Source organism: Cyclopterus lumpus, chromosome 11, assembly GCF_009769545.1.
Source record: "Cyclopterus lumpus isolate fCycLum1 chromosome 11, fCycLum1.pri, whole genome shotgun sequence".
Taxonomy (NCBI): domain Eukaryota; kingdom Metazoa; phylum Chordata; class Actinopteri; order Perciformes; family Cyclopteridae; genus Cyclopterus; species Cyclopterus lumpus.
The window spans coordinates 15,598,401-15,610,884 of NC_046976.1; the positions used below are offsets into that span (position 1 = coordinate 15,598,401).

General features: G+C 43.1%; 1 protein-coding gene across 3 annotated transcripts in view; it reads right to left on the bottom strand.

The window, feature by feature from the left end:
• Window positions 1-198: 198 nt before the first annotated feature.
• ptprua (protein tyrosine phosphatase receptor type Ua) overlaps window positions 199-12,484 on the bottom strand; it is a 151,916-nt gene continuing 139,630 nt past the window's right edge. For 2 of the 3 annotated variants that reach the window (XM_034545473.1, XM_034545474.1), the window contains 7 exons: window positions 12,360-12,484; window positions 11,177-11,326; window positions 8,502-8,816; window positions 5,536-5,661; window positions 2,875-3,032; window positions 2,227-2,362; window positions 1,165-1,227 (listed from right to left, as the gene is read on the bottom strand). The exon at window positions 12,360-12,484 is cut by the window's right edge and continues 11 nt beyond it. In XM_034545473.1, the coding sequence (XP_034401364.1) occupies window positions 1,165-1,227; window positions 2,227-2,362; window positions 2,875-3,032; window positions 5,536-5,661; window positions 8,502-8,816; window positions 11,177-11,326; window positions 12,360-12,484 (1,073 nt within the window). Of the gene's footprint in view, window positions 1,228-2,226; window positions 2,363-2,874; window positions 3,033-5,535; window positions 5,662-8,501; window positions 8,817-11,176; window positions 11,327-12,359 lie in introns of all 3 variants that reach the window. The other variant, XM_034545472.1, reaches the window with a different exon arrangement.

Below are 12,484 nucleotides of genomic sequence, written 5' to 3' on the forward strand. Positions count from 1 at the left end.
TTTGCATCTTTTGGTGGACTTTGTTTTGATTCCTCTTTCAGTCGTTTTGAGTGTCTCTGTGTTTTCTTTGACTCTCCGGTGTCATTTGGACTCTTTGTCGTCATGAGGTATGACAAAAACAATCCCCCCCCCCCCCCCCCCCAAAAAAAAAATCATGTTTGTTAAGCAACAACATATTTTATTTACTTTCCTGTTTTATACACTATTTAGAAAATAAAACACATTGAATAAATACAAATTTAGAAAGCGACTGAATTGTGCCGTACTCTCACAGCAACAGGCGGGTTATTCTCACGGAGCTCTCTGGAGAACAGCGGAGGGATTGGCGTTGCAGAATCCATCCTAAAGCAGACTTGGGCCACACACTGCAATGAAACACGTAAGACTGGGCATGCAGATGCTGAAGAGGTCCCCATTTACAGACACAGAGAGAATGGGTTGGCACATTGATAAGACGTTGAGAACATCTAGAAACACCCGGGGGATGGGGGAAGGAGGAAAAAAAACATCTATATACACGGAAAATAAATAAAGAGAACGTAGGTCCAAGACAACTCTACTGTACAGATATGTCCATCGGGTTTGTGGCCGACTTCTTTCCTTCTCACCGTTTACCTTCAACTGTCAGCCTCGCCCACAATAAAGTTCAAATATAGTACAGTACGACATGAGATGTTCACCAACAGCAGATTGCACCATTTACAGTGTTACAAACAAACACAAAATATCACCCGGCGGTCGGCATCAACTGTAGTTTCCCGTTCAGTGTTTGTTCATTATAAGGCAGGGTACAGCTGAGCTCTTTGAACCCTGTCGTCGAGGTGTATGACAAGATGTCCGGCTGCCTCGACAGTGGTTGTGTATAAAATGAACTCTACTCCCGTTACGTGTTCTCTGGTTTGGCAGATTTACTGTAAAGTGGCACAAACAAGTACAGGTTGGATCAGAGCGCCGAGGAAAAGCAAAAAAGGGTGTCAGTAGTATGTTACATGTTGTCCAGTGAGCTTTCTTAAATCGGTCTTTATGGCAGACAATGTTTCATCCAGGCATGGCGAAGAAGACAACCAGAGCTGTATACATGGACTAGAGGAGCACAGATCCAGGAGACTGGGTCAGGGATCCAGACTTTCTCCTTGAAGAGGGACGAGAAGTGAGAGATTGGTGCTATCTGACTTCCAAGCAGTCCAGGTAGTCCTGGGCCAGGTCGTAGCAGAAACGATACTGCTCCTACAACAAGCACAGACATGGACCCGGGATTATTTTGCATGTCAACAGGTCAACATTTGCCTGAATTACATATTTTCCCTGGGATGTATTTATCTTATTGTCCCATTTTCAGATGAATTTATCACGGAGTTTCTTCAGGGTTCACCCTCACTCTCATGTTTAGCTTCCTCGCTACTCTCGCTGGCAGTAGTGACAGTGCGCACGCATTCACAAACATTTTATAACTCACTCAATTGCCCCCCGACAGGCAAGAGAAAATAAATACTTTTCTAAATTAAAACTTTTTTAATGCGTGTAAATGTGTGGGAAACAGCATCCTTTTCATTCAAGGTGCTTAAGAGGTTGCACTCCTGTGCTCTGCGATGGCGATGACGTTGTTGTTATTTACCAAAAAAAGGTTTGCTTACTAAGCCTCAAGTCAAAACAAAGATGAATGGATAGCTTTCCTTCTCGATTTGTCCGCGGGAAAAGAGTCTTGAGTGTTGGCGACCTTTCAATCGGATGTGCTGACGTCCTCGGAGGGAAAGAGTGACGCAAGTCCCGTGGAGTAATAACAATAATTATGCCTTTTTGTTATTTGAAGGAAAGTATATATAAGTGACTGGCAACCATAGAGAGAGCACAATACTTAAGAAAGTCAGTTGTGTTTATCTCATTTATTAAATTATTGAAATAATTATATTTTTATGCTAAGAAGGGGTCCTGGTGTTTTTGTTACCTTTGGACAAAGTGTATTTCCCAAAATGTCTAACTATACATTTAAGACTTCTCATATTGTGCTACCATGTTTTTTTTTTAAATAGATATATCTAAGAATATAGTGAATATGAGAAAAAAGAAGTAAAAAACGCAACATTTGTTATATTTATGGTATTAAATTGCTTCGTCTTCCTGCAGAGCGGTTTTCCACTTCCCCGAAGTCCCTGGCTGACGCAGAAACACACTCAGTATGATATAATATGTTGCTGTGAAGAGAGATAATTATCCCTGCTTGCTCACCATTGTCTCCACCATGTTTGGCTTCGAGTTGCGCAGCGTCTTGGCAGCAAAGAACACGTCCACCATGCTGTGGTGACGAATCATTTCCAGGATCATGGTGCTGGCACAGAAGGTACCGCTTCGCCCGCCGCCGTTCCTGCTCCGGAAAGAAGGAAAACAAAAGACGCAGACACAAACACACAGAGTGGAAGCATGAAGACACGAGCGACCTAATAAAGATGTGGCGCAGCAGCCCAGACAGCCTCTCGGAGGGTGGCGGCACGGAGTGAAATGTCACAGTTTGACTGAGCACAGATCAAGCATGCTGTCGGAAAAAAGAAGAAAAAAAAGGCCAACTGGCAGACTTTCAAGATGAATATCGGAGTAAAGTTCTCATTAAAATACAGATGCGAGAAACTTAATCAGATTTGAGAAGTCTAGCGCGCCACCTGACCTCCAGAGATCAAAGGGGCCCTGACATGCAGATGAGGGACCGATCTCATGGGAGGCAGGCAGCCGCACTCGAGCAGCTCATGCATTTCCATTCAGACAAGAACAGAGTCGTTGAATTCATAATAGTTTCGAATGTCACATCAACATCACGGGACCCTAGACTGTATCTTAAGTGTAAAAACACACACACGCACGGCGCAGAGTCAGATTACTCACAGACAGTGGACGATGGTGCGTCCCTCTCCACACTCCATCTGCCAGTTGTGAACCTGAGCCAACAGGCTGAGGAAGGCCTTCTTGGAGTCGGGCACGTCGCGGTACGGGGACCAGCGCAGGAACTGGAAGTGACGCACCACAAGCTGGCCTTCTTGAATCTTTAGAGTAAAGAGTTTTGGAGAGGGGAGTTTTATATATTTTTTTCCAATACAAGACATCCTAAGTGCATTAAGCCAAACGCACACGCTCGACACATTACAAACTCATTCAAACGCCTCTCTGGTTCTCCGCCGGAGGGGATTCTGTCAACACTTCAAAACCCGCTCCAATTCTTCACTTCTAATTGGCTGTTAACGTGGCGGTGGGCTATAACCTACCACAATAAAGTGAGACACGATTGAAATGAATGTAAACCAAGGCCGTGCCCTCAAAAGTGTCAACGCTGCATTTCTAATGAAGCGTTGATGACTGTAGCTGAACGATGAAGCCGAAGCAGGTATGCCGCCCTTCTGTCTACTCTTTCCTGAGTTGTTTACGGCCACTTTACATCAGCAAGCAGTCTTCTTTGTTTGGTATGCTACATGGTTCCTGCGCACAGAATACAAGCCTACATGTGTGTCCTGCTACACACACACACACACACACACACAAGATACAGACAAAAGAACCCTGTGAGACAGCACCACTAGTGGTCAAAGTCCCTTTTAATGTGGTGGTACACAAGCACTAACAATACCACTGGTGTTAGGGAGGAGCTATTAATCATCTCAACAATACGCTAAGTTACACCCAGTTATCACAGGACATTATTGCTTGGGATAGAAGCTATCGGTGTCTCGCTCTGTGGTGTCTGTCTCCTCGGGATCCTGCAGAGAGCCACGTGGGAACAGTTTCTGGCATGAGGTCAAGATATTTCAGGGGCAGGGTAAGAGTGGAAAGGTGACGGGGGAGGTGTAGGCAGACTTAAGGGTCAACTTAAGGGTCCGGTAAGGTGGCGCAAGAGGAGGGTTTGTTCAACTAAAGGAAGCTTCACAACAAGGCCTGCTCAACTGGCTGCATGAAGCATCTACAGGAGACTGCTGAGCACCAAGGTCAAAGGATGGGAACCGGGGCTAAGCTACTCAGACATGGGTTCACACACATAGACTCACAACACACCAACACATTCAGCAACACACACCCCACACACACACACACACACACACACACATACTGAATCTGGTGAAACATCAAGGAACTGGCTGCAGTAATTATAGACAATAAAGTCATGAAGTTGCATAATAGAAGTTCTGTTTGTTTCAATATCACATAATTGCTTATACAGGACTTAATCTGCTTATTAAACAAGTCTTGGGACTATATCTGGCTAATGACAGCACCAAACTGTTGATACAGTTGCTTTTCCGAGAGCATGATTATTATGCTGCAAATCATTCCGACCACTGGGAACAACAAACGCCAGCTGGGGCCGAGGTCACCATTCTGAATCATTATATTAGTATCAGGCTTCATTAACCCTCTTAAGAATAAAGGCATTGATTCAGTGCCAGGAAATGCCTCCTACCGCAATGCCGAGCTCGAGCGGGGACTGGGCTGAGGCAACACTTGAGCGGTCTGTTTTTTGCCCATATCCATCATTAAAACAGAAACATTTAGTTTGATAAGAAAATGTAACATTTAAAACAAGAAATTCTGCCATTAACTCGTCAAGTGATTCAGAGTTTACACTTGTTTGTGCTGTGAAGACAGCAAAATGAAGACAATATCATGCTTTCATTAAATTACGTTTAAGTACTTTTTAATTTTTTAATTATTTTATACACTTTATTCTATTTCTACTCCGTCTGTATATATATTCTTCTTCTTGTTTTTACTCTTTTATCTTATTTCTGTTATTATACTAAATCCTGTAATTTCCCCACTGAGGGACTAATAAAGGATTATCTTATCTTATCTTATCTTAAATTAATTAAGGGGAAATATGGTGCACAGTGGAGAAAATAAACAAGTTTCATTAGGAAATCTATAGAAATTGTGGCGTATGTTCAGCCGTTCACCCAGAGCTCGGTTGAGTTCAGTCAAGAAAATACTGCAAATGTTGAGCTGGACACAACAGTATTACGTTATATTTAAAGCGCTGTGAAACTCTACACTCGACAATCTACTTGAAACTCAAGATTCTCCTGCTTTTTGGTGCACACACACGCTTTCTGGCTTTTTTTGCGACTCAAACTTGCCGAACAAATTTCACCTTAATTTAAGTGTGAAAAAGTGCCAAGCTTTTTAAAAGATTTGAGCATCAACATTGATTTATGAACCTGCTTAATTAACTCAATCGATTGTATTGGCAATACTGTTGTATATTCAGAATATAGTGGCGTTGCAGTCTTTTTGTCACTGGTTTGTTCACACAATTAATTTTGCCCATGTGGGACATATTGTAGTCGAGTGAAATTCCCAATCAGTTGCAAATCTTAAAACACATTTTCCTTCTCCCACACCAGCGAAGTCGACTGGTAACACAGCCAAAGTGCTTTTGTGTGCTACCATCCTATTTTTTTGGGATTGCAAAAATCGTGATTTCGCAGATATGATAATTGGGTCGATACATCATCTTCACAAGTCGGGCCATGGGAGTCATCTCGTCGTGGATCCACCTACCCGAGTGATGTTCTGAACCCGGAAGAGACGAATGATTACGTCATCGTCGGCCGTCCTGGACAGAAGCTCCACTGTCATTGGTCCAAACTGCTGCAGCCCCGGCTCAGGCCAATACTGCAGACAGGGCTAAGGAAAGGAAAGGAGGGGAGAGGAGAGGAGGTAACAGGTCAATATCCCACACTTGCTTGAGGCAGAACAAATCATTATGTCAGCGGCCAGTGATGGTGAGTCCCAGTAACAAGACACCTGAGTATTGACAGCAGAGACAATTAGCCTAAATGACAATGATTATCTACAAATAGCAACCGTAAATTGAATGAGCAAAAAAAACAACCCCGCACGTCGCCAGGAACAATCCTTCGCATACGCCGCGGTCACCTCGCTTGAATTATTCATGAGTCGAAATCATTACCATTGGCACATTATAAATTAATGGAGAAGGAGACCTTGGCTATGCCTGGGAGAGATAAACAGGAAGTTAGCCGAGAGGTTGGCGCGCACAAAAGCCAAGGTCTCCCATCACCGCTGCTTCAAAGATGCCCCCCCCCCCCCCCCCCCCCCCGCCCCCCCTAGCCAACAGTAGAGGAAAAAAACAGCTGTGTTGCCACGCTGACGAGTTCTGCAGAGACTTTGGGGTTGAGGGGACCCCCTGGAGTAGGAAGTGATAATGGCATTTCACAATGACATACGGGTATTAGCAGGTGACATTGGGCAGGAAGGGAGATAAATATTTATACATTGAGACAGGAGATAGGCAGCTCCAACTCAGGAGGGCAAACTGTGTGTGTGTGTGTGTGTGTGTGAACTGTTAATCCACTGGCATTGAGAGACAGCCAGGGAGCAGGGAGGAGAAGAAAAGAGTGACAGAGGGAGAGGGACAGGCTGCAGCTGACAGGCATGGTGGAAATGCCGAGCTGGAATCCGACATGACGCGGTGACAGAGCGGCGATAGAGACGGCGGAAAGAAAACCCACGCATGAGCAAACATGTGGGGAAATGATAAGAACGTGTTAATGCCACGACAGCCCGTGTAAATAAAATGGACTGGAGTGAAGCTCTGTGGCGGAGCAGCAGTTTAAAAAGGCCAGACACACACGTGACGACCCGTCCTCACTGCACCGCGTGTCCCTTTCACTTCTTATCTGGCGGAAAAAGGCCGATATATGGATGGCACGTTGTCAACGGCAACATAAAGAATCCTGTGCAACTATGAATTTAAAATCAAATAAGCAGGATTTCACTTGTGATAATAATAAGTAGTGCAGAAGAAAATTCGGGAAAAACCTTTAGGTTTATAAGACCTAAGAGAAAATAATACTGACTGTCTGGTATTTTATAAATATCCAATGATGCCACACTTTTATCAATTACTCAATCGACTCACCAACAAGTGGAGAAAATAAATCCAATAACAACCAGAGAAGACAGTTTGCACTCCGCTACCGAATTTGAGAAATCTCAGCTGTCTGTCAAAACTATTCTATCAAGTTTGACCCCAATTTGTTTAACAGTTCAAAAAATGGCCACTAAATAATCCCCAAATGCAATTACAGCTGGTTTCACATCAAGTACATTTGGTGCAAACTTTGATGCGTGGAATTCATTAAATGAACTGTGCTTTATGGGCATGATTGTAACACGGACAATAATCTAAGTAACTCATAATGAGATTATGAAGAAAAAGAACAAGTTACAATTCATGAAATCAATAAAAGTAATAATGAGACCGCAAAGAAAAAGAGTGCAACCCATGATGATTTGTTGCACATCACATGCTGCATGTCTCGTCCATCTCCGAATGAAATATTATTTTCCCCCTCGTGCTCCAGTGTATCAATGTCAGTGTAACGTTTTATTTCACATTCACTCAGATTTCATTAAACATGATGTCATCCATAGGAAATGGGTTCACTCGGGCCCTTCCCTTAGCGAAGGAGTTCTCTTTGTTCTTTACTGAAAGTGTCTCTCAGCAGCTTTGTGAAAAGGTCTTAAGAGGAAACTCTTTAGTGCCATTTAGGAGGAGTCCTGGCTGTAAGATAAGCGCCTTTGTGAATACGGCCCCGGAAGTCTTATGTTAATACAGAACCTCATATTAGGTGAATGCGGCGTAAACGGGCAAAACTGTACTCATACGAGACGTCACTGCATGACTTAATAATCATCATTCATCGGCTACACAGGTTTATAAGAACAGACTGTGATGTTACTACAATTCCTCTTAATTAATTGGCTTTTAATTAACTAAACTTAAGTAATGACCCATTATTCCAGCGTCCAATGATTTTCTTTTTTTCTCTTTCCACATTCATTGGCGAATGAAGCTCAACGAGGTCCACGTCAGACTGAGGTGGAGGTGCTTTGAGTGGTCGAGCAGGGATACAGGTTTATTTTGCCTCCGCACACAGCAATGATGAAGCTCTTCAGTTTTGATAAATATCCAGACTTACAAGGCCAGTTTTTTGATTGCACAAGAGGAATTGCTCTTTGCAGGTGAGACTGCTGGCTAAGTGGACTGGACTTAGGAGACAGACTGACAGCTTGTTGAGGTTTTACTTTGCTTTTTGTCTCTATGTGTCTGTTGTTCAGCTTACTGCTTGACTCACAGTGTTTGGAACTGGACGCTCGACACTCCCAATATCTCCTTTAGGTAATAGTTGGAGCACATTAGTCAAAGGAAAAGCTGCTCTGGTGGCAGAAGTTAAACATCAGTAAGCTGAATAAATAAGAGAATACAATATTACACAGTATACAATATCATACTGTGATGACATTTGTTTTATTTGAATGTTAGTAAACAGCACTAATCAAAATCAAAATCAAAATCGGGCGTTTAAAAGTTACCCAAGGCTACATTACAAGAGTAATGAGTGAGAAGCTGATAACATAGAAGTTAAAATGACTTCTACCTTCGAGATATGTGCAGACAAATGCATCTCCAACTGGTTTAATAGCCCCTCTCCTCTTACCCAGGCAGAGTTGGACTGGTTGAGCTGGTTGAGCATCACCACCGAGGTGCAGCCGTAGTCGTACAGGAGCCTCCAGAAGTCGGTGGTGGTGCTGGGCAGCGGGTGCGGCGTCACAACAAAGGCGGCGGGCCGGAGGAAGCTGTCGGCGAGCGCCGCGTTGATGTAGTTGCTGCTTTCTCCCTCGGTGGTGACGAGGAAGGCCAGGGAGCGGTCCGGCGGCAGGACGTCCATGCTGCGGTTCTTCTCGCGGTTCCTCGGCATCAGAGAAATGCTGCACTCCTCCACATCCAGGTGTGGGGTCACCGAGTTCAGAGTCTGAGGAAGGAGGAAGGAGGAGGAGGAGGAGGAGGAGGAGCGTGAGCAGAGAAGATAATTAAAAAAGGTTGGCGTGTGTGTTTGACAATGTCTTCGTATTATAGATGCAGAGATAAAAATGAACGACTAAGAATAAAGATTGCGATAACACGAGACGACTGCGGCGGAACAGAAATTGGATCAAAGAGAGACGGGACAGAGGCGACGGAAATATAGAGCCTGACTGTCAATACTTGACAAGCACAACTATCTCCAATCATCTCCGGGAAAACTTTAAAACACATTCATTATCAGTCTAAATCCCCACAAGGCTTAATGGATAAAAACACATTTTGTGACATTATGAATAAGCATATTATGAAGCAATGGAAATTGAAATTTGACTTGGCTCATGTTTCAAATGACTTGCCATTGGTTTAGACAACATTAATAGAACATTCAAGCTCGTAACTGGAATATTGCATCTAGACTACAGGTCCCAATTATAAGAGGCTGTCTTATTGGACAACACATATGAGCGGCGCTGAGAGAGGGTAATTTTACTGCATTTAAAAAGGAAATTATTATTATTATTATGGCCAAAGGTCACCAATCAATAACATAATTATAACTGCTATTAACTGGACAAGGCAATACCATTACATAATAGACAAACACACCTTCTTAGTTGCAATCTAAAACTTTTCTGCTGAGCAAAGCAGAATATGCTGAGCACTGTTTTTATGTTTAATGTATACTGATTAGAAAAGCAGCCTTGGTGGCTATCACTCTCATGCTGACTATTCATTTATATTTAACAAGCTGAGCAGGTTTCTCACTAAAGACCTGCATTGCAAGACAAACTGTGTTTAGAAGGGCAAATGTAAAAGCTCTCGTGAGGGGGGACGAACACGGAATCGGAAGAAATAAAAGTCAAGGCAAGGCTCGTGCAGATAACAGAACAGAACCAGAGTGAGGTCTTGGGGCATTTCATTGTGTGTTGTCTATTTCTGAGGGTCCAGCAAGGTGATTCATAAGATATACAGCGCCACAGGAGTGAGAGCACGTGTCTTAAGTTTAAAACTTTAGTCCAAAATGTTAGTTCAAATGCCAAATATAATTTGCATGGTGGAGTATTATTACTGTATTCCTTTAAAAAGGCCAATTTTTTGGGGGGAAATCTGAACCTGAACCGTGAATATAAAACCTACACCATAGGCATCGACGGGGCCATTCTTCTGGCCACTAACAACCAGCTTAAGACCGGCCAACTGTGGTGAGACTTCAGTTTCAATAGGCCGGGGTATAATTTTTCTCCCTTTCTAGCGAGCGGTGGTGAGATGCTGCAGCCTGTTCGGATCAGAGCAGCCACACATATATTTTGACATGTATGTCGTTTTTGCGCATTTAAACTAAATGTACCTTTTAGCTTTTGGTGTACCTGCTGAACTGAACTCAGGGGGGGGGGGGGGGGTTCTGCCATATCTGCTTGTGGTTTGAACATTTCAACTCAGCTACGGGTGTCTAAGACTTTACAAAGTCAAATCCGATTGGTCAAGTCTTGCCTATCGCCGATTGGCCGTCAAATCCTGTTTAGTTTTTGTTTTGCTCAGTGATCCGCTTCTGCTTAAGCTTTATACATTTCAAGAAAAACAGTTAAAAAAAAACACAAAATACTGCTTGAGATGTACGTGACTATCGCTTAACTGTTGTTTTAGAACAAAGGGCTGTGTTGTCTGTGTGTGTGTGTGTGTGTGTGTTTTAGCCTGCTTGCTTTTCGTGGTTGTAAATATAACTTCCTGCCCTAATTCCATTTTCCCCATTGCAGCATTCCCCAGATTTAAGGGAAAAGACAGGGAAGATAAGGGACGGCCAACGAGCGAGAGGCAACCATGTGTTTCTATGAGCTTCCCCCAGCTAATTTTAGAGAATCGTTCATAAACTCAAAATAGCCCTCTGATCGTCTTATGCTCTGATTAACAAATGTATTCTTTGATTTTCTAAATATCGCCAAGATGTTGCGACGATGGTCCCGTAACTGTGGATAAGGCAACCTGTGCTCCATGGTGATTTATTCAGGCGCACTAAGGAGATCGATTGAAAGCACAAGACTTTTTTTCCCCACCTTTTTTTTTTTTTATTAAGACAGATAGGAATCGACGTACTGTAAACGGGATGTAGCAGTGGGCCAGAGGTCGGACATTATTGTTTACACATTTATATTCACAGTATTATCAATAGGACGTTTTTTTATACCCAAATAGGCGATGTATCATGATTTATTGGGAGAAACAAAGCAATTCAATGTAAAATCAGATAACAAACTATCATATAGACACAAATGCAGACCTAAATACATGTCGTGTGTTTCTGTGCAGTACCTGAAACTCCTCTCTGAGCTGCGAGGTGTTGCTCTGAGTGTCGATCTTCAACATCTCCTTATAGGTTATGGCGAACTCATTCACCGGGATGGCGGTCTCTCCACACAGACAGGCCTCCAGAATGGCGTCATGGATGAACACATACTGCTCCTGAGAGGCAGACCGGCGGGGGAAAACATTCACAAATGTACAAAGTCACACAAAACCCCCACTGCACTTATGAGCCTCCTGTTAATTGCCCACTTGTGAAGAACAATGCCGAATTTAATTACTGCTGTGAATGTCGTAACGGTCGCCATGCCCACTCTTTGGCATTGTTCCAGAGCAGAAATGTGTCTATAAATGGGTAAAAAGTGCAGAAAACACACATCAAAGGAGCAACACCACTGCCCACACACAACAGTTAAATATTGTCATGAGCTGTGCAATTAACAAGGAAACCAGGACATTTGTTTTGACATCCAAACAAGCAAAAGATGAAAGAGCAGAGGATACATTAAATATTACAGGTATAAAACTGTCCCCTATTCCAACTTATTTATAATTTTTAATAAGTTCTGTAATTACGGAAATATGTATTCAGCTGGTAGACAAGCTCTCGCTGAAAGGTGAAAAGATTAAATTCAAAAGGGGGATGAATACCCTTATTTGTGTATTTACTGTATTGTCTCCACTTCCAGACTTGTCAATAAGAGAACATTTGAAAAATGTTTTCCAACTTTAAATAGTTGTATTTACTCTACTAATTACTTGTGTCCTGGTTTTTTCATTTGAAGACTGTGAGGTAAAACTCAGTAGACTTTGAATAGAGTCACTATTCTAAACAATAGTGCGTTTAATAATACAATCAAGGCGACGATCCTATACGAGTTCATACTTGTCTTTAAGAAGTATCACAAAGTATCACAAAGTATCACAAAGTATCGCTCTCCTTGTTGCAGTCTAACTTACAAACCCATAAATAGAGTGTGTTTACATTGCGTGAAGCAACGCTTCCTCTCCCACCGCCAAACGGTTGTGGGAACGCTGCAGTCGGCCGTTCCACTGCAAACGCTTATAATATTAAGCAACAGCGATGGGAAACGTGGGCAACCAGCAGTTCTGTGGCGTGAAGATTAAACCGCTGAGCTTCTTGGTGAACAGCGTCAGCCGCTCTTATCCCCCTTCCTGCCCTCCCACTCACTTCAGTCTGGATCATGTTGATGCGTCGGGAGCAGAGAGTCTTGACGCAGTTGTAGATGTCCACCACTCCTTCACACTCGGCCATATCCAGCATGACATCCAGCACAATGTAGCAGCCGGTCCTGC